This window comes from Mesitornis unicolor, unplaced genomic scaffold, assembly GCF_000695765.1.
Source record: "Mesitornis unicolor isolate BGI_N332 unplaced genomic scaffold, ASM69576v1 scaffold26911, whole genome shotgun sequence".
In the NCBI taxonomy this organism is placed as follows: Eukaryota; Metazoa; Chordata; class Aves; order Mesitornithiformes; family Mesitornithidae; genus Mesitornis; species Mesitornis unicolor.
The window spans coordinates 3,969-29,004 of record NW_010162166.1 but is presented as its reverse complement, the minus strand read 5'-3'; the positions used below and the strand labels follow the sequence as shown (position 1 = coordinate 29,004).

Below are 25,036 nucleotides of genomic sequence, written 5' to 3'. Positions count from 1 at the left end.
GAGTAGTAGAGATGGAAGCAGTGCCAGGTTGTATCAGGTTTTCTGTGAGGGGTTTTTGGTTGTGTCTTTGGTAACGGGGGAAGGGCTACAGAGATTGCCCTTTAAGAAGCTACCTGAAAAGCTCCCCCTTTGCCTTTGTCAGGCACATCTCTGACCAAGGCCAAGCCTATCAGCGTCCCCGCGAATTCATGTATTTAAGGGTGGTGCAGGGCATGCCTCTCTCTCTCTCTGGCACCGGTCCTGACCAGTGTGGCCCTAGGTGCGGGTGGCGCAGCCCCAGCCATGCCCAGCCAGGCTTGGCCAGCCCCGACCACAACTTAAGCTTAAGTTCCGCTGCAGCTCCATCCCGAAAAAGAGAGAGAGTGAGCCAGGAACTCCAGAACCATCAAAAGAGACCTGCAGTGAAGAAAGGAGCAGGGCACAAGAAGAAAAACTTTGAAGAACACCAAGGTCGGTTGAAGGAAAGAAAAGAGAGGAAGAAGGAGGAGGACACAGAGCCCAGGTTCCATTTTCTAGCAACCCATGGTGAGAGCCAGGTCAATTGGCCTGCAGTCCGTAGAGTTCACCGGTGGGACAGGGCCACATGAGCAGTGGCTGCTCCTGAAGAAGTCGTGACTCCAGGCAGTGCATGCTGGAGCAGTTCGTATGTGAGGGAACTGTGACCGTGGGCAGATCCAGATTGGAGCTTTGTGGACTTGGGCTGAAGCAGTTTTGTCCATGAGAGAAACTGCAGCTGTGGGCAGACCCATATTGGACTTTTGAGGACTTTTTCCCCTACGGAAAGGGCGCCACATGGAAGCAGAGAGAGAGACACGGGGCTGAGTCTTCCTAGCCCTGAGGAGAACATGGCATGAAACTGACTGCGATCCCCACTCCCATCCCCCTGCGCCTCAAGGGAAAGAACAAAAGCTGAGCCTGGGAAGAAGGGAGGGGTGGGGGGAAGGTATTTTGACTTTAAGATCTGGTTGTATCTCCCATTGTTCTACTCTGATGTTGGTAACTAATTAAAATTGTTTTGATTTTTTTTTTTATTCCTTATGATGAATCTGTCTTTTGCCTGTGACCTTTTTAAGTGGTGAGAAGTCCTCCCAGTCCTTATTTTGACTAGCCCATTTTGGGGCATCGTGGTGCTCAGTTAGGCACTGGGCCTAAAACACAACACAGGTAAACCAAGAAAAGTGCAGAGCTACTGTTTCATTGTGCAGGGATGACTTTGAGTTGAAGCTTGCACGAAATACAAAGGGCAACAGGGAGGGATTCTACAAGTAAATGAACAGCAAAAGGGCAACTAGGGAAAACGTTGGCCTCCCGCTGAATAGGGCACGGGACCAGGTGACAAAACACACAGAAGAGGCCAAGGTACTCAATGCCTTCTTTGTCTCAGGTCTTTACTGATAAGACTGACTCTAAAGAATCCCAGGCCTCTGAAACCAGAGGGAAGGACTGCAGCAAAGAAGATTACCTTGGTGGAGGAGGCCAGGTTAAGAAGCACTCAGAGACACTAAATGTACACAAGTCCATAGGGCCTGACAGATAGGACCCAAAAGTGCTGAGGAACCTCACTGATGTCACTGTAAAGTCACTTTCACTTATCTTTGAAGAGTAATGATGACTGGAAGAGGTTACAAAAGACTGGAAGAGCATAAGTATCAATCTCATCTTCAGGAAGAGCAAGAAAGAAGGGGAGCTATAAGCTCATTAGCCTCACCTCTGTCCCTGGGAAGGTGATGGAGAAAATCCTCCTGGAAAGCACTTTCAAACACACGAAGGAGAGCAAGATGATTGGGTTTAATCAGCATGGACTTACAAAGGGGAAATCATGCTTAACCAAACTGATAGTCCCTTACAATGAGCATTAGCAGATAAAAGGATAGCAGTGAATGTTGTCTACCTCAGTTTTAGTAAAGTCTTTAACAGCGTCTCCCATATCGTCATCGTCAAGCTGACAAATTACAGGTTATGTAAGCAGGCAGTAACGTGGATTGAAAACCAGCTGAACAGCCAGGACACCATTAATCTTCATCAATGACCTGAATAACAGGACACAGCACATCCTCAAGAAGTATGCAGATGGTACCAAACTGGGAGGCATGGCTGATACATTCAGAAGGACCTCAACAGGCTGGAGAACTGGGCACAGAGGGATTTCATGAAGTTCAGCAAGGGGAAATCTAAGTGTTGCACCTTGGAAGGAGTAATCCCAGGTATTAGAACACAGGGACACAACCAGTTGTAAAACAGTTTTGCTGAGAAAGACCTTCGTGTTGGCTGATTATAAGTCAACAATATCCCCTCACAGAAAAGAATGCCAATGGACAAGAGGCAATGGGCACAAATTCAAAACACACAAAATTCAATCTTAACACAAGAGAACAATTATGCTGCAAGTGTGGGCAAACTGGAGGAGGCTGCCCAGAGAGGCTTCACCCTTGGAGACATTAAAAATCTGACAGGACACAGTCCTAGGCAACATGCTTTAAGAGGTCATGCTTGAGTAACAGTGTAATTAGACTAGATGATCTTAAAAGGCTCCTTCCAACCTAGACAACTGGAATAAAGCTGCATCAGGGGAAGTTCAGATAGACATTAGGAAAAGGTTCTTCACAAAGAGGGTGGTCAGTCACTGGAACAGGCTCCTCAGGGAAATGGTCATGGCACCAAGCCTGTCAGAGCTCAAGAAGCATCTGGATGACATTCTTAATCATATGGTTTAGTTTCAGGTAGCTCTGCAAGAAGCAGGAAATTGGGACTGGATGGTCCTTACAGGTCCCTTCCAGCTTAAGATATTCTCTGATTCTACGATATTTCTTTGATGAGGTAGCAGATTTTGTTTTATTTTTAAGGTTAAAGTGATATTACTGTTTTTGTAAAGCTTAGCCATCTGTGTTATGAGAATCAAGTCAGAGTCTATTAACACAGTAGGTGAAACCATCAACTCAAAAAGCTGACTCCTAATGTTAGAGACTTTGCTGGGAGCAAAATAAGAACAGTTAAAATCCCAGTTCAATCTTTCCATAACTCTGCCTCCCAACAACTTAGAGAGTGCCAGGGAAACCAGTCCAAGCAGACCCAATTATTCAGGAAGGGTCCATATAAAAATTAAAACTTGGAAGACTACCTTTTCAGGTGCTGGAAGAAGCTTTTTAATTAAAAAAAACAGCTTATTAATTTTAGAAAGCCTATACTCTTTTTCTTCAATATGCAGCCTTCTAAATATAATACACCTCATAAAGGTGATTTTGCAGAGGTATCCGGGGTGGAAAAAAAAACAAAAAAAATCACTTTATTTGGGTCTTCTCTATATTCCTCACAGCTTCAGTTCTGGACAAACCCACCTAGCCAGCAGTTGCTACTATATTATTCAATCCATCAACAGCCTTTCCATTTCCTTTCTACTTTTTTCCCCCCTATCCAATCAAAATGTCTCCACTACCTCTTTCTCTACTCACAAAACTCCTTTCATATCTCCCTATTTTTTCCAGAAGGTATTACCACAAACATTTAACAATTACACCTTCCCAGAGTTGCTTGGAAGATGTTAATAGTGTAACAAGCTGTAACAAGCATTTTTTGTTGTTGTTCTAAAACCACAGAAAAGAATATATCCACAAGTGTATACATTTTAACTATCTTAGGCTTCAAAATTTTATTCCCTAATCTCAGTAAGTTCCTTTTCTTGGACCTCAGAATTAATAAGTTCCATTAATGATACTTCAACCCCTGCCTTGCAAAAGCTCTTAGGGATATCAAAACTAGGGGCTTTTTTTTTGCCATGACCAAGGCAAATGTTTCTATTCTGCAAGACAGACACTAGAAATAAATTTTATTTCCCCATGGTTTGGTCATTCCCCACCAGGCACCAAAAGCAGGAAATAGGCATTTTACCTTCGATATGCACATTCACTGTAATTCATTATGGTCAGAAAGCTTCATGTCACACTGACCCTGACAATAAGGGGATACAAGATAAAAATAAGACTCCAGATAGCAATTCACTGAACATGCAATTTCATCAGGTATTTGCAAGAGCCTGTCTTCTTAATGAATGGCTTATAAGGTACCACAAAACTTGCTGAAAGGGGAAAGACAGCCACTGAAAATTAGAGATTATTTTCCTGCTAGCTTTCTATTAGTTTCTAAAACTCTATAAGCTCCAAAAAGCTTCTCTTTCACTACTTTAATTTTCTGAAAATGATTTTAAGCTCCCTACATTTTCTTTTACCTCTCTTAATTCAACCACCTTGGTAGTGTTACGAAACTTACCAATTCCTGCCTTAATTAGGTCTGTACACAAATACCATTCAGACAGTGAAAAATGCTATCACTCTGCTGTTTCATACCAATCTGAAGTTATTCAAAAGTTGTTACAGGTAAGATTTGAACTCAAGATGATAATAAGTGGCATAAGACCTTCCTTATTCTCATACTGTACCCTGAAGGTTAGTTTGACAGCTACCATGTGTCCGAAGCTTCCCCAAATAATATTTGGGCTTGGAGTTCTAGAAATTATCACAAAACAGGGTGCAGCTAAAGATTCAGATGCTTTAGACCCAAAGAGATGGTGAAACTCTAATAGAGAGAACCATGTGTACCCAAAGCTCATGAAAATAAAATATAGTCTTGAAGGTATTTAATATGCATGTTTAAAATAAATTAAAAAAAAGACAGGTCATCACTTTCACACTTGCATATGTTATCATTTCCTTCTACTACAACTTATGAAGTATAGTAAAAGCATGTAACATCCTGTAAGTTATCCCAGTGATTAGGCCAGAACATAACTCCACAGTATGCTTTACACAGAACTGTTTTGCTTTATCAGTTTATGCCTCCTCTTTTATTTCATTCTCTTTCCCTTTTGTTAACAACACCAGTCATTATACAAATTTAGAAATTTACATTTAGAAATCTAGGTAGAAAAACCCATAAACAACAACATAGTCTTTGTTAAAATTGGTTTTACTACCAATTGATATTTGCCACTTACCTGAGTGTCTTTCCATTTCATAATAAAGCTGTTTTCTATATCCATTTGTTTGACCTGGTCTTCGTTTATCTGTTTAAAATGTATAATTTCTGAAGTATAAGGGAGCTAGTATAAAAATTACAACATAAACTAGCAAACTTTAATTTACTATAAAACACTAAGATAAACAGAAATATAGAGGAATGCTTACATCTGACAATAGAAAACAATTAATAATAATGTAACCACTATAAACATTGTTAACAATTAACAGTACTGGTAATCATGTTCTTATAGAAGCAACTATGAAAAATATTCTATCAGTGTGAAACAGCATTTCATTTAGAGGATTCGTTACTATAAACTTTACCCAATACACATTAGAAGACAGAGGACTCCATGAAAAACTGCCGATGTTATAGTGGCACAGTAAACTCTAAATCTAAATGGCTAAAACAATTGTAGTATCTTTTCTGTCCAATTGGATTTAATGTTCTTTCTAGGCCTAAGGAACTAAACACTTTCTCTAGTTTTTATTGTAATCACAGCTCAAACTAGGCACTCAGGATTCTTCCATGCTTCAGTTCTAACCAGATCGATAGAATTTGATTAGAAGTATTATTTTTAATAGTCATAATCTTAAAATTTTCTTAGAATTGGTATGCTAGTGTCAGCAAGAAGAATGTACCACATTTTGGAAAACAGAAGCTCACAGTAATCCTATAAATACAGTCTTTCCTACACAGGCTATGCTATGTGGGAAATAAAATTTAAAGCAGTCAAAGAACAATGTCCACTGAATTAGAGTTTAAAAGCCCTGCAAATCCATGACAGTGTAACTAATAGAAAGATCATCTTTAAGATTTCTTAGCATGTCTAACAGCTCAGCAACTAGGATACTTTTATATAAAGATACCTACATCAAAAAGTTGCACATAATTTTTAATTAGATCCTCAATTACATTGACTTCTTCACTAGTTTGGCCTTTAGTTTGAAATAAGCATGAGGAAAACACCATGGCTAGATTGTGAGGGTTCATATGATTGATTTCAGAACACTTCTGCACCCTGTTGAAGGAAAAAATAAACACATTCAGAAGGTTTCATGGTTTCTTTAATTGTCTGAGGCTCCTCTACAGAATATGGAGAGCATTTCAAAAACAATATTAAATGCAATGAAAAATATCTGATTTTATTCTTTTTGTATTTATTCCTTTATATTCTTTATCTCACATCTCATTACAGAAATGAAAACTTAAACTTTCTATCTGCATCTCAAGTGATATAAAAATTATTTAAAATAGAACAGAATAGAATAGTTTAGTTGGAAGGGCCCTACAACAATCATCTAGTCTGACTGCCTGATCATGTAAGGACTGGTCAGAAGTTAAAGCATGTTATTAAAAGCATTGTCCAAATGCCTCTTAAACACTGGGGCATCAGGCATGGGATATCAACCATCTCTCTAAGAAGCCTGTTCCAGCATCTGACTACCTGTTTATTAAAGAAATGCTTTCAAATATGAAGTATGAACCTCCCCTGATGCAGCTTTGAACTATTCCCACACATCGTAACGCTGGATATTAAGAAGAGCTCAGCACCTCCCTCTCCACTTTTCCTCCTCAAGAACCTGTAAGAGAGCCATAAGGTCACCCCTCAGCCTCCTTTTCTCCAAACTAGACAAGCCCAAAGTCCTTAGCCACCCCCCACAGTATATTCCTTCCTGCCCTTTCATCAGCTCTGTTACCCTCCTCTGGACACACTCAAGGACCTTCACATTCTTCTTAAATTGTGGGGCCCAGAACTGCACACATTATTCAAGGTGAGGCTGTACCACCGCTAATACCAACACTAAATACAGCTTTGCTATGTTATGTTACTTAAGTATATGGTACAAACTTATGATCTAAGATCAATCAAAATGTGGAAAGAAATAAGGTCCTTCTTAGTTTCTATACTTGGGTAAAGTTTTCATATCAGTTGTTATTTACATGTGTACTCTTCCAGAAGCAAACACTTTAAAGTATCACAGAATTTTGGCTTAAACACATGAATTCAAAGTACTTTCAGAAAAGGTATAACAGGGTATAAATATATTTGAACTGGATATGCTTAGAACCATCATTAAACGCAATACTTACTATAATTTTTATCCCAGTAATGGCACCAATCAATTTAATAAACATATAAATAGCAGATATCAGTCCTCTGGAAGACTAGCAGACTGGGCTAAATGAGTTCATATGAAGAAGCTACATCAAAAATTACCCTACTTGGACACATACACTGGCAGCCCTTTCTTACTGTAAGGTGGTTCCATCCCATTGATATTTATAGATACCTACTGCTAAAAATAAAACTAAAGAAAAAACACATTATAAATTAAAGGGAATAAAATATAATTAATCATCACAACTAGGCAAGTTTTTCATGCTTCTTAGCTAATGAAACAAGTTACATATCATTTTTGTTAGAGTTATACTCAGAACACATTACAAGAATTTCTCTGCTACAGTGCATCATTTGCATTGACCTGTAAAGATGTTCAATTAAAGCAGCCAAAGTTGCTCTATTGACTGGTGGAAGTGTCCGAATAAAAGCTCCATACTTCCTCACACGTTCCTTCTCATTCTGTGTATCTGTCAGAAAATAATAATCACTGAGCATTAATAATGATGCACACTAAAAACCAACAGCAGATCTCATTAACCATATTGGCATCATCTAGTCATTTAAAATTACAATTTGTCCAATCAACCTCTTTTTCATAAAGGCAACACTGACAATCTTCTATTAACAAAGTTTATTATTGTACACCAGTTCAGGGAAACAATAATAGCAATGAAGACAGCCAGTTCTATATTCAAGCACCATTTGCTACAGTTTAAGACTAAATCCCAGGATAGCAATTGCTTTTCCTCACTAAGAACAGTTAATCTGTAGTTTGTGCCTGTACATGTGTGAGTGCATCTGTGTATGCACAAGTGCAAATGTACTTCCTAAGAGTTCCCAGAGATGAGAAATGAAAAGTCCTTTTCATCTTTTTTATTTTTTACTGGAAAAGTGTCTCATGGCTGAAAGTCGTTTAAAGATTCCAATATATAAGACTGATAAGAGGAGAGCAAAGAGGAAGAGTTGGTAAATAAGCTGTACAAAGTTACATAGCTGAACAATGATAGGAATTTCAGTCTTCAGAATTACAGTATCTGGGGAAACAGCCACAGCTCTCTGTCCTTAAGTTAAGTCTGTCTCCCTGTGCTGCATAGACACCATAGCACATAATCCTGTTCAGGGCATGAGCAAAGTTAATGTAAATTTTATTTATTTAGCTTTTTCTTCTCAGTTCTTTACTTCTCTCAAGTTTATGAAAAGAAAAATCACAGAATTCTCATCAGTTCCAGCTGATGGCTAGCACTCTCCATTAACTGCACTATGTTTTGATTTCCTTGGTAATTGAAAGAAAAAATAAACTGACAACAAGAAAACAGTTTAAAGGTCTACTGTATCTTCCTAAGTGCTTTAGTCTTCCTACAAGTACCTTCAGTGTCACTTAACAGGACAGGATTCTCTGCTGGAAAGCTAAAGCAGAAGTTAGCTCCATATACAAATCAAGAACTTACATCGCTGTAACACTTTCACAAAAGAGCTAACTTTAATTAATATTTCTAAGGAAACAAAAAACAAGGAACAGTTATTAACAAGTTTACATCATTAATACACATCCTTGTACATGTCCATAAAAGATATTTGAAGAATATAAGCAGCAAGACTGTCATTTAAGTTTCATGCAGATGACAGCATCAACATTTTGCCACTTTTCAACTAAACATCTAGATATAGTCAAAAGAGTACATGCTTTTTTCCTACACTGATATTTGTCTATTTCTTGAATTCTACCATCAGTGCTTCCATAAAATATTAATCATCTCTTCTTACCTTACACAGTGCAATGTTCATAGAATTATAGAATAGCTTAGGTTGGAAAAGAACTTTAAGATCATTAAGTCCAACAGTTAACCTAGCACTGCCAAGTGCACCACTATATTGGTCTACTGTTTACAGATGCATTGTCTAGGAAACATTGTTACTTGCTACTATGCTTCTAGTTCACTTGAAGGCAGTAAAATAACCCCTGCTTAACATAAGTCTGTTGCAGCCAGGCTCTAAATACTTTTTCCCTCACTACAATTGTTTTCCTGATTATCAAAAAACATAGGTCGACACAGAGAAAGTAATTAATAACCCCCTCAAATTTGATACTGAAAATGTACATACAAGCTTTCTTGTATTGAGTGTTATTGAATACCTTACCTAATGCTGAGATCCAGAACGGATAAAGTTCTTTAGTGAGCAGTGCATCATCTATTTGACACAGAAAACTTTTCAATACATCAGTCACATCTTCAAGCTGATGTTTTCCTGCTCTTAGTTTAACACTCCTTGCATCTTTTTTGAAGCTTTCCAGCAGTTCAGCTACATTGGAGGAATCCCCATTCTTATGGTAGATCTGCTTGCTACCTAAACCTAAGTTACAGAAACACAGGACAGAAAAATAAATAAACATATTCTTTTCAAAATTCCAAACATTATTATATGAAAAGCATAGCTGGCTGTGAAACACAATGTATTTCCTCCTAAAATCTCTCTGACCTTTTGAACATACTCACTTCATTAGTAAAAGCACTGCCAGGTCTGCTTACATCCAACCAGATCTTGTTGCAAACATACACATGATAATATTAAGCAAGCCTGGGATCACAATTTCAAGAACATTTTACAAGCAATTCAAATCCCCTAATCTCTCCAGGACTTCCTAAAACAATAGTTTCAAAAGGCATAGTAAAGGAAAGAAGTTTTGATGACTGGTATTGTATTATACATAAAACACAGCTGCTTTCATGCGAAAAACTCCCACTGTTTCATTACCTTACTGATCAACTCAACTTAGGATTCATCAACTTAGGACTCAATAAAGCATTATTTTATCCATCCAATCTGAAACACTTCACTCTTAAAAGCCTCAAGATTAGTAGAAAACATTCCCTTTTTCTGATGTTTCTCATGTTCAGGAAGACATAAGGCAGCCACTATTCTTCTATTTAACAACTAAAAACACCAAAGCCCAAAGTGAACTTAAAAGAAAATTCATAATCTAAAACATAGTCAAAAGTACCTTCAACTACTGCACATGAGAGATTAGCCAAAACTTTTTATTTTTTTTAAACCTGTGGAAGTTTGGCATAGATGTGCAGCTCCATTGTTTCTCTCTGTAGAGGTGTTTCTCACATTTTTTAAAAGAGAATCATATTTTATGCAAAACCCTGCTTTTCTTATGTACCTGTCAAATTAAGTACTCTGTCAAAACCTACGAAATCAGGTCGTATATTCATGCAATTCACCCTTTGTGTAATGCCCACAAGCACTACCACTGGATACTGCCTTTTTGTTGTTACTGTCAGGAACAGCTGTGGGACCTGATAGTGTAGACAACAACTAAAGACATGATGACACAAAATCAGGTATGCATTAAAGTAATACATACAAATAATTCCTTTAGCATTCAAATGAGTATTTTAACGTTCAGTAATGCTGATCCTGAAAAAAACCCATGTTTTTCAATAATGATCTAACTTATTTAAAAAACATTAGGAAACTGAATTTTAATTTAGAACACACAAAAGTGGTTGTTCTGAGTGGTGAACAGAATTACCCTGCTTTAACAACATTTCAGTACCTGAAACAGTGTAAACTATATTTAGAGTAACTCCTGGTGCTAATTAAAAAATAATATTTTTCTTGGTTTTAGGCAATAGTTGCAACCCAAGCACAACTATTTAGCATAATGCAGTGTTGCCATATTCAAAAGTTTAGTTAAACTTCAATCACTGAAATATAAATCAGGTGCTTTCATTCATACTGACAGAGGTTACAGATATAAATATCTATAAATATCTGTACAGATAAATATCTGTAACCTCCTGTCCTGGAGACAAGTTCATATAGGGTTGATAAGTATTTAGTATTTCACAAGAGAACTGATGAATTTGCTGTAGTAAAAAGGACATAGACATTATCTGCATATGATCTAATTCTACGGAAAGTTATGCTGCCAAAATGTTTACTTAAACAAATGCTAACTGACTGTAGTTCTTAGGCTATTATGCAGAAAAAAATAGCAGCCTTAAGACTGAACTTGGCTTCACAGCTAATTTAAGTTTCCAAGAAGATGTGCTGACCAGTCGAGGTCAAAGCTTTTCCTGGTTCACATAGCTTATTTTCAGGGCTTAGGTGTTCTGTGTGGAGGCACTGAACACCAAGGCCAAGCTACATTATGCAAACAAGTCAATTTTTAAAATAGGAAGGTGTCTATAAAGGGCAACCACCAAATTATATTTCCTCAAACAGCCCATTCTCAGATGTGTTGCAGTGTATTTCACCACTGCATCAAAGAGCGGCGAGGCTAATGAGGGGTATGGTTTTACTTTAGGTAATACATAAACTCATTCAGTAAGATATGATAGTGTGGCGGCTTAGCTATTATACAAACCATCTTAGGTTGAATAAAATCCACTATACTTACTATACTTACCATACTGTGTAATAAATGCTATGCAGCTGTTCACTATAATAGGAACATCATTTTTGCTGAGCTGCTGATCTTGTAATGCATTGCCATCTGTACTTGCTGCTTTTTCAATTGCAGTATACCAGACCATGAAATCCAGCTTCGTATGACCGTGGATGTATAGCGTTCTGAAAAGTATAAAAATATTTTGAATGCAGGAAAGAAATAGAAAACTGTTATTGTACTATGGCAACATAGAAGATGTCCGGACAAAATAAGAAATACTTAGAATAAGACATCGAGGTACCTTCCACCTTCAAAGCTATGGTGGTGGCCTATTGTTACAGCATCTTCCCACCCCCCTCCCCCCTTTTTTTCTTGTACTAGCAGTATCACAATAAAAGAAAAAAGATCCACAAACACTGTCACAGGCCTTTGAAAGGACCTGACCAACATTTTAATTACTCTTCTTCAGTCTTGCTCCTATAATGTGCACTCATAAGTCCAAGTCACAGTTAAGCAGGAAATAGAGGTTTAGAGACAACGGTCAATAATGGAAAAGGCTTCCTCCCTCCTCCACTTCCATAAAGGAGCTGAGACATATTGATCTTCCCTCCTTCACATGGAATGATCACACTCAGGAAATCACAGAGCTAAGTAACATGTAAGAAAACACTGAGTTGAGGTAGAATAAGTTAATGCAACACTTCAGTTACCTGTTTATCTCAAAGCATGGCCCTGTTCTGATTTTATTGTTTAAACATGCTACAATAATCTCCTCTGTTTACCTCTGACAGGCTAGCTTCCAAGAGTCAATTCTAAAATTGAAAAGTTTAAGGGTCCGCCCACATGCATGTATTTAATAAACAACTCTTTTAAGCATTAAAATAGCAAGCAAACATTTCGACATACATAGTCTTTATGTCCCACTAAAGAAATGTAAGGGATTCGTTTTCTTTAATGCCAATTTATTTGCTAATTAGGAAAAACTAAAATTTTCTACTGAATCTATATGAAAATACTTTCATCAAAATATAAATAAATATAATTTTGATTATTTTATTGAGAGAAAAAAATGAAGCATTTTATATAATGATAGAACATTTAACTTCTTTTTTTTAATTAGCATCTTTCAATTTCACTTTTATAAACATTTCCATTCTAGCATTCCTGTCTTGATACAAAGTGATAATGGAGTTAACTACACACGTAGACTCAGCATCTTAAGTATTCTGACTCATATAGACTCAGTCATTCAGCAGCAGAGTAGGAGACATTAAAATATTCCATTGTACTGAAGCCCCTTTTTAAAAAGTCTCCACCTCATGACTTTGAACATCATATTAACCACCACACATGCCTGGCTAGTAGAAACACTCAGCCTCTGCTTTCCATTAAGAAAAACCAATAAGTTGCACAAAAATTTTACAGGAAAATCAGCATGTCTAATTCAATACTTGCAGACATTTTCTGAAGACCTGTCAGAACAAATATCATACATGGGTGGTTCTCAACCAACAACTTCCAAAAAAACATATCACCCTGACATCCTCCAGTATTGCTGTAGCCATATATGAGAGGAAATGAAAAAGTTTGAACTGAGTGGAAAAGTCTGACAGTGCATGTTACACTATTCCATTAGTGCTATTATTCACAGACCAGCAGAGGTTAGGACTATGATTTATGAAAGTTTTATGGTGCTTCCCAATACAAGAGATGCACAAATATATGCATATTACTGTGTTTTTATTTTCCCTGCAGAACAGCAGGATTCACATTATGGTATTATGCAGAAGGATAAACGGAAGTCTCAACAGATTATTTTTTGTTACCTAAAGAATTATGATACGTACAGGAAGCAGCATACTGTAAAGTGAAAATATTATTACTTCTAAATAAGAAAAGGGGCAACTCTGCTATATATCAATGAATTGGTACCAGAGGAGGAGAGAGAAATATAGTAGTGTACTGAACTTCAAAGGTAATTAAAACTTATCTGTATTTCTTCACAGAGATACGTAAATTCAAATCACGTGCCTGTCAATCAACTGTTGTGATATATGAATTACCTAAACTATGTGAAAAATATTATCTTCTATTCTACAGATCTTCCCATCTTCCCCTCAACATTAGAAAAAACATACCAGAACTACCAAGAGATGATGCTCGCGTTGTTTTCTAAAATTTGAAAAGCTGTTGAGTTAAATTCAAACTACAGAGGAAGAGGATACTTATTTATTATCAATGAAAATGGGGTATCTGTTTAAGTAGCAGTTCTATACCACCAACATAATCATGAAAGAAAAGCTGCTGGTAAAAATATAAACATGAAAAATCTTGCTGCTATTGTGGAACTTGGATTGTTCATGGAAGTCAACTCATGATTTTCTAAAAAATTTACTCACTTTGTCCACTTAAAAAACTCCAAAGCAGTCATCTAAGAAAGTCGGATAAGTCAGAGAAGCAATTTCAGCATTTACTACAACATCACAAAAGAGAAGAAGGGAGAAAAGGAAATGAATCCAGCACCAGACATAGTTTAGAATTCAGTCAATTTACTGTGGAAGTGGCTTAGAAAGCTCATCTCTAACTGCAGTATTTTTAGCAGAGCGAGAGCACACCTAGGATGCATTTAAATCACAAAACCATACGACAATGTACAAATAAGACGTTTAAGCATTCCTTCTATTTTGAACACTTTCAGCCAAACTTAAGACCACATTTTTTTCCTACTTGGAAACCATTTTTTGATCTCCATGGACCACAGTCACCAGCAGAAGAGCACAACTTTTCTTCAAAGCACAGTAGAAGTCTTCTACAGAAATTCATGAAGTAACAGAGACCAGCTTTGCAGATCTAGCTTCTACTTTTCATGTCAGTGTCATCACACAGCTTTCAGAGACAGCAGACATATATTTCTAGATATATTTCTATATATATTTCTAACTCAACTAGTTACTATTATCAAAGTACAAAATTACATTAATTGCTTAAGATGAAACCTATAAACACAGGCTAAAGCATACTGATGTCCTATGTATCATAAAACTGAGTAACTTAATATCAAGAATACTTCTAAGCTTATAGAAGTAATCATGTTTTAAAGAATTTTTACTGCAATGTTTACAAAATCCTAACTATCATTCAAAGTAACAGCTACTTTGCACAGACTCTGAACCAAAATGCATTCCTAAAATACAAATTCAGGGCCTTCTACAATATGTTTATATATATGGGCTACTTCTTCCAGTTCAAAAAATTGAAAAAGAGCTGACACTTCATAACAAATAGCAAAAGTGACTACATGGTGAATAGGAGAGTTTTTGCTCTGTTAACTGTGAAGCATATATAGTCCATACACAATAAATTAATAATTTAAGTACTCAAAAAACAGGAAGGCTCACCAATGCAGATTTCTGCCTTAGTGAACAACTGAATTGGCACAAACAACTGCAGCACTCTAAGATCACCTTGTCTCAACATCAAAGGAAGCTACTGAGAGCTTTTCAACCTTATCACAGACTACCATCACATCCTTCTGCACCAGTAGTCAGACAAACAACATACGTGAGCACGCTTCATCCACAACAGTGCAAAGACTTATCTTTAACCCATCTTGCAAAGTCCACTATCTTATAGCTATGTCTGTATGCTTTGTTGCACAAAGGAATTAGGAAAACAGTGATACTTAGTGATTCTGGGTAGAGGCCGTGGGGAAGAAGGGTGAGAAACAGACATCAGCTGTTATAAGACTGTCATAAGACTGAGTCTTATGTTTAGATTAGTTCTGGACTCTAGAATTTTGTGCTCATAACTGCATTTTACAAGAAATCTTATTGCTATCATCAAAGGGTTAAGAAGAAAACTTTATAATTAATGAACCATCAGCATAAAAAAATTGTGCCAGTATGTAGGGAAGGTTTATTATCTATAATAAGAAAGAGCTAACTAAAAGAGAAGTATAACAAAGGAAAAAAATGCACCATCTGGATTACATTATGGTCTGAAAACGTTACTGACACCTAAGAGAGATCTTAAATTATTACAGAAAAAAAAATGAAACCTTTGAAACTTAACTAGACACAACTGCTTTTCCTTAACGTATGACATTAGTGATTTTGCATTCAATGTTATATAGAGATGTATTTAAAAATTATTGCATAGCATTGTTTTCAGACACCTTTCCTCTCTTCAGTGTACAGACACATTTGTTGACCTCTGTTGAACTACACAGAAGTACCTTCTTCAGTTATTTACTATGCAACTTCTGTTTGGATGGCAACAAGAGACTGAGTATCACCAGTCACTACACAAATTTTACAAACAGCAGAGATCAAGGTGGGGTGGGAACAAACAAACAAACAAACATAATGAACTGAATATGGAGTAAGCCAAAGGACATCTCCGTGTGACAGAGGGAAGTGTCAGACTCAGAAATCTGGAAAATGGTTTGCTACTTCTACCAAGAAGACAAAAGGTATTTTAACTATGAAAGCAGAACATAAAAGGAGGCTTATGATTATCTCATTATGGGATAAGAAAACAGTGTTGGGAAAAGTCAAGATTTCTAGCTGGGTTGGAGATATTTCTAACATGTTGGACAATATGATCCAACAGAGATCATAGTGCGACAAAATTTCAATAGGTGCTACAGAAGTACTCTCTAATATACTTTAGCAAAGATAACCAAAATCAAACATGAAACATTTTTGAGATTAAAAAAAAATAAAAAAATTAGAAAAAGTCTAGGATTACTGTGAAAATTTAGTAAGTACACTGAACTTCAAAACCAACAGCAATCTTCAAAAAAGAAACAGTCTTGTTGCTCTGAAAATGTTCCAGCCTGGTTCAGCCCCTCATGACATACTATTACTTTGCAATGCATAGTATCATTACCATCTCTTACTTCTGAGCTTGTAGTCTTCTTCACTGAACATGTCAGAGAGAATAAATGAACAGCAGGGTGCTAAGTAGAAAACAGCATAGAGGAACAAAGGAAAAAAGAGCCGGCGGGGGCAGTGAGAGGGTGGGCAAGAGTGGGACATATTCATACCTAAGACTTCAGAAAAATCTCACATGCCTTTTGGTAGTATTCTCTCTGAATTAATGTACTTTATACAAGTTGGAAATCATTATGCACCTTGCAGCCCAAAACCAACTGTAAACCCTTCCTTTGAGTAGTTATGAATCAGATGAACATTAAATTTATGTACCCCATCAATGTAACATACACATAAATTTACTAAGTATTTTTTAAAGGTCCAGAATACATAGATTTATTATATTATAATTACTTCAACAGTAAGCTTTGAACATTTTATAGTTATGAAACGGTTTACTTGCATATGCAATCACTCTTAAGTGAGACACCCATTTGTAGCAACTTAAGTTATTCATTTGCCTGCAGTAGTCAAAGGGAAAAGTGCCAATGAAAAAGGTATGTAACATACGGCTCTACCTAAATTAATCAATCCAATGACTGAGACTCAAAAAAAGGTATAAGTCTTTGTAAGTAATGTGAAGTTAGCTTGAAGTCAGTAACAAAAACAACAGAAAACCAGTAAGAGCTTCAGTAGGAAAGTACTCAAGGTATTTTCATAGTTTATTTTAATAAAATATAACAAGATGTTGTAAGACATCAACATTTATTTTTCTATGCAAAAAACGGTGGTGGGGTTTCTGTTTGTTTGTGGTTTTTTGTTTGTTTGTGTTGTTGGGTTTTTTTATTCCAAACTTTTCTTAATTCTGTAAAAATCTCACTTGTCTTGTTTCATTCTTGCAACATTGTTTTTTGAGATTTTGATGTTCATCCCACATTTTAGTGGCTAAAAATGTCATGACTAAAAAATTTCATGTTTAGTGACTAAAAAATTTCATGTAATACGAAAGCTGACAATAGGGCAGTATATACGGTCTCTTTCAAGTGATAAATCTCACCCAAAGATGGCATTAGACAAGCACTGCTATAAAATAATGCACAAAATTGGAAAATCAAGAGGCTATGATACATCATTTAGTTGATGCTGATGACTTCTCAAAGAAAGTAATTAATACATCTAGGGTTTGGAGGGCCAGAATGAGGATTGCTGGTTTTGTTTCCATTTAGAATAACTGAACCTAAAGAAAAAGGTGATTTTATACTTAACAATTTTCCCCACACACATATTGAATTTCTTATCACCACAACATGCAATATCATGCAACTGTGCTAAACACCTGGATACTTATCAAGTAATATCCTAAACAAGAATCACTATGCTAAAGCTTATATACCCATATGGCTTTTAATGGTTAAGATAAAGTGAACATTATACATTTAAATTCATTATGGCAGACTTCAGGGAAGAAAAATTAAACATATTCATGGCTGCCATAAATAGGCCAGTGCCCTTGTTGAAATTATTTTCAAATAGTTCAGAATTTCCATTAAACTATTAAAGTAGTTCAGGGAAAACCTACCCTCACTTGACAGAAATACTATAATGAAAGAAATAATATAAGCTGACTTGGACCTAGAAGTTTTGCTCAGCACCTGTATCTCTGAAATCAGGTATACAGTTTGTATCCATCTATTGGACTGCACCTTGAACAGGGTACCTCTTGTTCCCTGGTGGGTCTATGCACTTACTTAATGCTGAATCTTACAATATGCTGCTTCGAATAAAGAAACCAACAGAAAAAACTGTTTGTTTCTGATCTGCATCACCTTACTGAATTCTGGAACTTTAAAAGTATCTTAGGAAGAGTTAAAATTCAAAACACACAAGTTGCAATGAGTTTCTCCAACTCTGAATAGATGTCAAAGTTACTTCTGGTGTTTTTTTGTTTCCCCAAAGAGAAAAACAATCTTGCTTTATTGACATATTAATGACTGTTCAGAAGACTGTGTAAACACTGCACCACTTCTTACACAGACGTTTGCCCAATAATCTATCCTTGAAATAAAAAAACCCCACAAATTATAAAATAAGAATAATTCTCAATGATTTTACTTTCATCTTTACATTCATACCTATGTACGAGGCAGAAATACCTTAGCTCACTTAAAGTTTGAAACTCTCACATCACTGTATTTGACAGAGTCATCTCAGCAGAATATTACCTACTTGGAAGTAGATGTGGACCACGCTTGCTTCACAAGTACGTTGCTTTTTATCTAGTCTGTTGTTAACCAAGATCAGACATTACAATTAAGACTAACCAGGGAACTCAAACATACCTTCTCAAACCTGATCTGCACAGATCGAGACACAGAATTCTGGGACATAGGAATTATTAAAAAAAAAATGAGAAGTAAAAGCTCCAAAGAGATACTCTTTCTTTACAGGGTAAAATAAGTTAGGTCCTTTTGAAGAAACAGTTATTGGCAGACTAATCTCACTGGGAATAATTTTCTCAGTGGGAAAACTGCTTTTAATTAAGTAGTACTTTTTAGCTTTTCCCAACATAGACATGAAACATAACTAATACTCAAAGACTTTGCCTCCTTTAAAAAGTCTGTAAATTTACTCACTCTCTCTGGCAACCACAAGTGAAAAAGCTTCATGACTGATCAGCACAAATTCTAAAGCATCAATATAAAAACAAATCAAAGCTTTATTCAGATGGTAACCTTACCTTCCTTTTTCAACAAGCAGCAAGACATCTATTTTCTCTCCATTTTGCATCACACTACTGATTGCTGAAAACAAAACACATACACATTCACATAATCTACACAGACACATACATACAGACAAACACATACATGCACGCAGCTATAGACATGTTTCTTCAAAATGATCTTGAGAGCCAAAAGGAGCACAGAATTCTTAAACATTTCAAATAAAGAATGCTGCTGACAATGGAAACAAAACTCCACAAAATACCACAATACAGCCACCCGAAAAATTAATAAAGTTATACAGAAAAGTTAAACAGGTATTTTTAATGTGAAAACATGCTATAGTATTTTAATATATTTATAAGATTAATTTTATTATAAGCTTTAGAAGACAAAGATTCAGAAGTAAGCTGGATTGTTGAATTCGTTAATTTACTTGCCTAATGGCTGCAGATATTTACAATAACAATATGATTTATACAAACCTCTTTATGTTGTCTTATGCTATTCCTGCTAAAAAAAAGGCATCCTGCAAAACACCTACACTATACATTATGCAGAAAATGCAGCTGGTTAGTTTTCAGTAACAAAGCTTGTAAAACTATACTGTGCACTATACTAAAAACTGGTGTAATAAGTGTAACTTGTTTACTGGTTAAAAATTCTGAAAAGTTAATTCTTTCAAAGTTTACATCTTATATATAATCCACATCTTATCTCAATGAATTCCCAGAGACTGTAAAGTCTTGAATATCCATGAAGCTCAATAAACATATTCTGAAGCATATTATATGATGTTTTTGTATCACACACACTCCTGGCCTCAGTTACATTTACTGAACAAAATATCAAGAAGGTAAGTGACTATACTTTCACTGCTTATTCTTTATTTGGCAAATTTCAGTTATACAATTGAGTCTTAAGAGTAGAACAGATTTATTATAAGGAAACCAAAAATTACGGAAAAGACAGAATTATGGATATATAATACTTATAAGTAATAAAAGTGTGCTATATAACTAATATTTAAAAATCAAAGCCCAAGCAAAAATGATTTTCAACCAGAAGCTGAATGTGTTTCATTTCTATACTTGAGATATACCCAGATTTTTGATGCTCATATGATTAGGGTAGGAGCAATTATAGTTGCATTATCAAAACTAGTATCAGAAACAGTTCTCCTACCCTGTAACCTTTTAATTCTGAATCTAGATCAAAAAGCATTCACAGGTTAAAGGACAGGTAAGGCATAGAAATATTCTTGACTAAAAACCACCTTCATGGTGTTATTCACAGCAAATGTAAGGTGGCAGTAAATAAACAGTAGAAAGCCCAATGGCATTTAGGCAAGTTCCTGCAAAACAGTCCACAATCTGATAGCATTTACAAAGAGGATCATCAATAAAGACCTAAATTATCTCCTCTATGTTACTATAATACAAAATCTCAAATTACTTATATTTTCCTACATAACATATTGCCTTGTTCAGTATAAAAACAAGTAGGGCAGATATGCTTAAAGAGGATTCAGAGAATAATTACAGACAATGATATAAAATTGGTCATAGAAGACCATTTGTATAAATATTCTTTATCTTTCCACGTCATGATATTGAGCAAAGAATATTTTTAGTATCAGAAAGAAAGAAAAGTCTATTAGTCTGTGAAATAGTTTTCCAAGAGAATTATAATTTTTCCAGTGCATTTGAGTATTTTAAAACTAGACCTGTCAATCATTTCAAGAACATGTTCTGCAGTGAGTACTTCTGCCCTGTCAAAAACATGAGACATTAATCCCAAAAGGTCATATATTATTATTCAATTCTGTACTCTTGTAAGAAAGATACTGCTGCAACTGGAACAAAAATTGTCTTCATTCATTATGAAGCTGTGAAAAATCCCTCTAGCGTATACCACTAAGTAGGGAAAAAATCCAAGACAGAACTTTACCAACTCCATATTTAGATGAGAGTTGGAAGAGCATCTGGTTCATGCAAAGAAATAGCTACTGAGCTCCCTAATGTTTATTACTTTAATATGTAATAGAAGTGTCCTTAACAGTGTATTAATTCTGTAGAGTATTTCCTGAATTCTAGATGTTAAGCAAAGTTCTTACTTAGTTCTTGCAACCGCCTTAGATATATGGAATCTTCTTCAGCATTCTCCATTTCAAGACAAAAATAAAGGCTCGACTTCTCTACAGCAAACCAGCCTTTTCTCCACTGATCCAGGTTATGGCAATCTTTGTAGTACAGCTGGCCAATCAGGTCACAGTCTCTCTCTAATAAGCATTCAGCCACAGAGGGAACAAAATGCTACCAAAGAAAATGGGATGAGTCAGATGAAAGAAAAAAAACCCTCTTCCCCTAAAAAAAAACCAAATCAAGATACTGCAAATCTATAAGATTCACGGATGAAAGCCACAGTAAAAAAATAAGACTTTCATATTTATCATGCATAAACCCATATATGCACTAAAAATAAATTACAAAATCAAGTATAAGATATTCTTTGCATTCATACTCTACAGTTAAAATTTTTTGCTTTTTAAACTACAATTGTTTTAATTAGGAATGTGACTATTAGCATTTGGTACTGTATAAAATACAGTACTGCTTTATGAATTGTGTATCAGCAAATAAAAGAATAGAATTGCAACCATAAACAGGTTAGCTGAAAAATTCATATAGTATAATCTTATCAGCATTAAAAATTTGCTTCAATTCCTTTTCCATTTTATTTTATTATCTTGTTTGAAACATTAAATCACAGAAGTTATTTCTTCCTGCTGCACAAGAAACCTTTACACATAAGACAGATCAGTATTCATCAAAAATGGCTTCTCAGAGGATTTTAAGCTAACAATGACACTTCATTCTTTGTGCAAAGGCTCCTGGCCTAACTGGAAAAGATAATTATCAGTATTACCTTAGCTATTGCCCAAGTCCATTTTCTTTGTGAATATGCAGTTTCAGCTCCAAACAGAAAAACACGTTCTGACATTAAGTAAATTTCAAAGGTAAAGATGTCCCTAAAAGCAGGCAAGAGGAAAAAGGCAGCTGTAGTTAGTCATCATAACAGCAGACACACAAAAGTTCCATTTCTCTATTTTTTCATTGTTTCATACCTATGAAATGGAATCTATCTGCATTTCTCCTTCAATCTTACAAGTCCAACTCTGGTAATAACAGAGTATTTTATAACACAACATGATCAAAGTGTTTTTCAGGTACAAAATACATGTTTAGACGTTACTGCATAATAGTTTCTTCAGTAATTCTGAAATTAATAAATATGTTTACACACTAATGTCATTAATATTCACAGGGTAATTTTTTGCTTTTGCAAGTTCATGTGATTTCAGCAAGTATATTTTTGTGATGCATTCAAAACATTTTGTTTAGGTTTAATATAAGCAGACCAACTCACTGAACAGGAAGTTGTAAACAAGTTACCACAGAATCAAGTTAACAAAGTATCACTGGGATGCAACTCAGATTTAGGTGAATCTCCATGTGATCTTCTTAATGTAAAAATGGAATGTAAGAGAATTATAAAAGAAAAACAAGACCATAAAAAGTTGTTATTTTCAAACTAACACAGTGTTCAACAGTTACACTGCTGTCCTCAGCTGTAGAGAAAAAAATGAGTTTCAAAGATTAGTATAACTGTGACCAGCACCAAAAACATTGTGGAGAACTCTAATATGCTGCATTATTATCAGGAAGAAACAAAGCAAGAGTTTTGGCTTGAGGCAGAGGTCAATCTGAGGAAGAAAAATGAGTAATAATTGTTCAATTTATCATCATGTAATCTTTTAAGCACTGAGAATATGCATTACAGTTTTAATAAGAAACAGATGTATCTAATTTATGCTGCCCTTTTAAATTACCCTAACATTTTCATTATCCCACTATAAAAAAAAACAAACACTTCACACTTATTTCTTGAAGTCAACATAACACAATTCAGCTTTTTTTCCTCAATTGCATGTTCAAAATTCAGGAGCAGGTCTGAAAACCCAGAATAAAATCTTTGAAATAGCTGAGTTTGTTTATTGAAATATTAATTTGGGAACCTACCCTCTATTTAAAAAGAAGTCTGACTTGTGCACTACAAGACAGATAACTTCATTGATGTCAATCATACCATTTGGAGTAGTAGTTTTATCATTTTCATAGTAGCTCAGAAAGCCACTTTCCAAAGTGCACCATCTTCTGTTGCCATCTGTGATTAAAGAAATAATAGAAAAGTCAGTTGGCATAATAATAAAAATTATCTCTTTCTGTAGAAGTTGCCTCTCAGGATGCATAGCTCTGTTACAACAGTAATACATTTACAATGAAATCTCAGTCTCACTGACTTCAATGGACCAGGAATTCCATGTCTGTACTTAACCTACAGAAACTCTAGCACATAATTTAAGAAAATAATATTTAAAAAATGTAAAACACTTATTTTTGCAAGTATATTAAATTGTTTCATAAGTTAACTTAATCATTGTACAGGGCTTTTACTTCCGTTACTATGGAACTTGATGGGGGAAGAGCTAGTGCACAATACCATGTTACATGTTTAGCAGAAGAGAGTTAAGCAAGCAAAAGGGAACACATTACAAAGTTAGAAACACCAAAAGCTACAAAAGCAATGTATTCTGACAAGGGCTAATAGCTAAATGAGTGAATGAATCATGGTATACAGTAGCAAATAAAGGGCTACTCTTTCTTTCATGTTATTGGAACTAGAGGCCAAAACTGAGTCAATTTATCTTCCACTGTTTGGTAGTGCTTGGGTGTCCACTCACTCTCACAAGATCAAGGAAAACCATTTCAGCCCTTCAAACAGTCTAGAAAAAAACCCACCATGTCATACATGGCAGAACTTGCATCCATTGCTCACTATCAGAAGTTGTGTTATTTGAAATTATTTTTTTTTTTTAAATAGTACCAAAACTAGTAGAGGAGGACAAACAGAAGAACAGAAAAACTAATAGAACAAGCCTTTCTAGGTACATCAGGTTTTGAGCTCAATTCTCTCTTACTGCTGGACCAAGTGTCAGATAGTAATGAAATTGTACAGAATTTATTCCTGTGTACCAGGGGAGATAAATTGATACATCATAGACAGGAAGTAGCTACAGCCATTTCAGGATGGCAAGTTCACATTAGAATGAACTGGAGATCTCTCTTGTTGCTATTCACATATATACCTGGCAAAGGTAAATTCATTTAGCAACACTAGTTTACAGAATGGTAATACTTGTAGGGTGCTATCAACATGTAACAATTTACAGTTGCTGAGCACGGTTGAATTATCTAGTTAAGAATTCACTCTTCAAAAAACTTTGTTGTATTAGATATATTGGAGTATCTAGTAATTGCCATCTATATTTTAAAAAAAACAAAACCAAACACACAAACAAAGAAATCAACACAAAAAATCAACCAAACAAAAAACTTTAACTAAAAAAACAAAGTGGAGGGAAAAAATCCTCTAGTGCAGAGCAACTTAAAAGTATTATTTAGACTATTTAATTAAGACCAAATGTCTATTCTGTCTTATGAGCTTTAAATATGAATACAGCACATGACAGCATGTATTAATGACTATTTGCTACTTATGCATTCATGCATTCATTCTAGCTTCTAGTTCTTAGAATATAGTCTAAGGTGCATCTATTCCTAGAACTGCAGAGAAGCAGGTTCTAAAAGAAAATACTCTGTTTATTTCTGTAGTCTTAAAATGCCTGTACAGCTGCAAATACTCTGGTCAAGTATTTGTGAGAATTTGGTAAAACAGCTGGGGGGGGAGCAGGGGGGGTGAGGGGGAACAAACAAACAAACAAACAAACCAACCACAAAAATCTAACAGCAAAAATCAAATAGCACCAGTGTTTGAGCCC

The 25,036-nt window shown here is 35.5% G+C and overlaps 1 protein-coding gene across 1 annotated transcript in view; it reads right to left on the bottom strand.

Annotated features, from left to right (window-relative positions):
- The window catches only part of ARAP2 (ArfGAP with RhoGAP domain, ankyrin repeat and PH domain 2), a gene marked incomplete at both ends in the record, with an annotated part of 32,012 nt that overhangs the window by 4,028 nt on the left and 2,948 nt on the right, over positions 1-25,036 (bottom strand). The window contains 9 exons of the mRNA XM_010193548.1: positions 4,988-5,056; positions 5,887-6,034; positions 7,500-7,605; positions 9,278-9,490; positions 11,556-11,719; positions 19,149-19,212; positions 21,251-21,449; positions 22,063-22,165; positions 23,217-23,361. Coding sequence (XP_010191850.1) covers positions 4,988-5,056; positions 5,887-6,034; positions 7,500-7,605; positions 9,278-9,490; positions 11,556-11,719; positions 19,149-19,212; positions 21,251-21,449; positions 22,063-22,165; positions 23,217-23,361 — 1,211 coding nt within the window. The remainder of the gene's footprint in view (positions 1-4,987; positions 5,057-5,886; positions 6,035-7,499; positions 7,606-9,277; positions 9,491-11,555; positions 11,720-19,148; positions 19,213-21,250; positions 21,450-22,062; positions 22,166-23,216; positions 23,362-25,036) is intronic.